General features: G+C 41.0%; 1 protein-coding gene across 1 annotated transcript; it reads left to right on the forward strand.

Annotated features, from left to right (window-relative positions):
* The first annotated feature begins 335 nt into the window (after positions 1-335).
* Positions 336-1,541, forward strand: LOC130475951 (zinc finger BED domain-containing protein 5-like). The gene has a single exon (XM_056847788.1). It carries the CDS (start codon positions 336-338, stop codon positions 1,539-1,541), a length of 1,206 nt encoding a protein of 401 aa, XP_056703766.1.
* The last annotated feature ends 250 nt before the right edge of the window (positions 1,542-1,791 follow it).

Raw genomic sequence — 1,791 nt, forward strand, 5'->3', positions numbered from 1 at the left:
GAGGAGACGAAATATCCCAGCAGACACCTGCGAGCCTAAGCCATCCAAGTTGGTCTGCTTCAGTTCGCGGAAAGGCAACTCACGACCAAAAGGAAATCCGAGGAAAAATAAGAAAATATGATCCTACCTACCTCACGTTGTTTGGCTTTGTTCCGGTTGGGAATGAACAGGCACCGGAAGGGCACTGCGTTAACTGACATAAAATTGTTGCTAATGGCTGCTTGGTTCCATCCAAATTAAAAAGACATCTGGAATGCAATCATTCTGATTTAGTACATAAAGGTGAAGAAATCTTCAAATGCCGTGCTTTATCTCTTCAGGCAGGGTCATCCATGATGGAGAGAATTTCTAAAAATGAAAATGAAAATGCAACTGAAGCTTCATTTATTGTCAGTTTACACATTGCAAAAGCTGGAAAGCCCCATACTATTGCCGAGACACTGATTAAATCTTGCGTGAAGGATGTTGTAAGTTGCATGTTAGGTCCAGACATGGCCAAGAAGATTGATACTGTGCAGCTGTCAAATAGCACTATAAGCAAGCGAATTTACACAATTTCAGAGTCTGTGGAGAACGAGCTTATAAGAAGACTGAAAACTTGTGAATTTTTTAGTTTACAGCTTGATGAAAGTACCGATGTTGCAGGACTTGCTGTTCTTCTTGTGTTTGTGAGGTATCCATTCGAAATGCAAATAGAAGAAGAACTTTTGATGAGTGAAGTGCATGAAACTTACACCACTGGCGACGAAATTTTCAAAGCTATCGACAAATGTGTACAGAAAAATGATTTGGAATGGAGCAAGTGTGTGGATATTTGCAGCGATGGAGCGGCTGCAATGGTTGGAAAAGTGAAGGGAGCCGTGTCTAGGATGAAGCAAGTGGCAGGAAATGCCACCAGCAGCCACTGTGTCATCCATCGGCATTCTCTGGCAACTAGAAGGATGCCGCAAGATTTAAAAGTCGTATTGGATGGTGCTGTGAAAATAATTAATCATGTTAAGAGCTGCCCGCTTCAAGCACACCTTTTAAAACTTACCACTGAAGATCTGGGTATGGATCACTTCCACCTCTTGCTGCACACAGAAGTGTGGTGGCTATCAAGGGGAAATTTTTTAGCCAGACTGTTTGAACTAAAAGATGCACTGGTGGTCACATTTACAGAGGAGCCTTTTATCCAACAATTAACTGATGTCGATTGGCTGCTTAAATTGGGATACCTTTCTGACATCTTTGAAAAACTAAATGAAACCACCACTTCTCTTCAAGGGAAAGGAGGAGCACAATTAGAGAAAATAAAAGACTTGCGGAAAATAATTACATTTTTTAAAGCGTGTGTTGAGAGCAGAGACATCTCCAACTTTCCTCGGTTGCAAGAATTTGTCAAAACAAATGAGATCAACCTTCAAACCAACTTCCTCGAAATGTGTATTGCCCACTTGCAAGGTTTGGAAAGAAGCATAGTTGATTATTTTCCCGACATTGACTCTGATGACATCTACAGCTGGATGATGAACCCTTTTTTCCTGCGACCTGAAACATAAACCTACTGGAATGACGAATGAAATTTTTCAAAATCTGCTTGAGATCAGCAAAGACAGCAATTTAAAACAGAAATACAGTGAAGAAAGCCAAGAAGAGTTCTGGATGCAGGTGTATTCAGAAAACAATGCTGTTGGCAAGGCTGCAGTGAAGGGACTTGTGCGTTTTACTTCAACTTATCTCTGTGAGTCTGCATTCTCAACGTACACTTACATAAAAAACAGATACAGGAGCAAACTTTCTGGGTCAAGT

The sequence above is a fragment of the Euleptes europaea genome, chromosome 1, assembly GCF_029931775.1.
Source record: "Euleptes europaea isolate rEulEur1 chromosome 1, rEulEur1.hap1, whole genome shotgun sequence".
NCBI classification, from domain to species: Eukaryota; Metazoa; Chordata; class Lepidosauria; order Squamata; family Sphaerodactylidae; genus Euleptes; species Euleptes europaea.

Coding starts and splice junctions, on each gene's coding strand:
- LOC130475951 (XM_056847788.1), top strand. CDS start 336: ATGGAGAGAATTTCTAAAAATGAAAATGAAAATGCAACTGAAGCTTCA.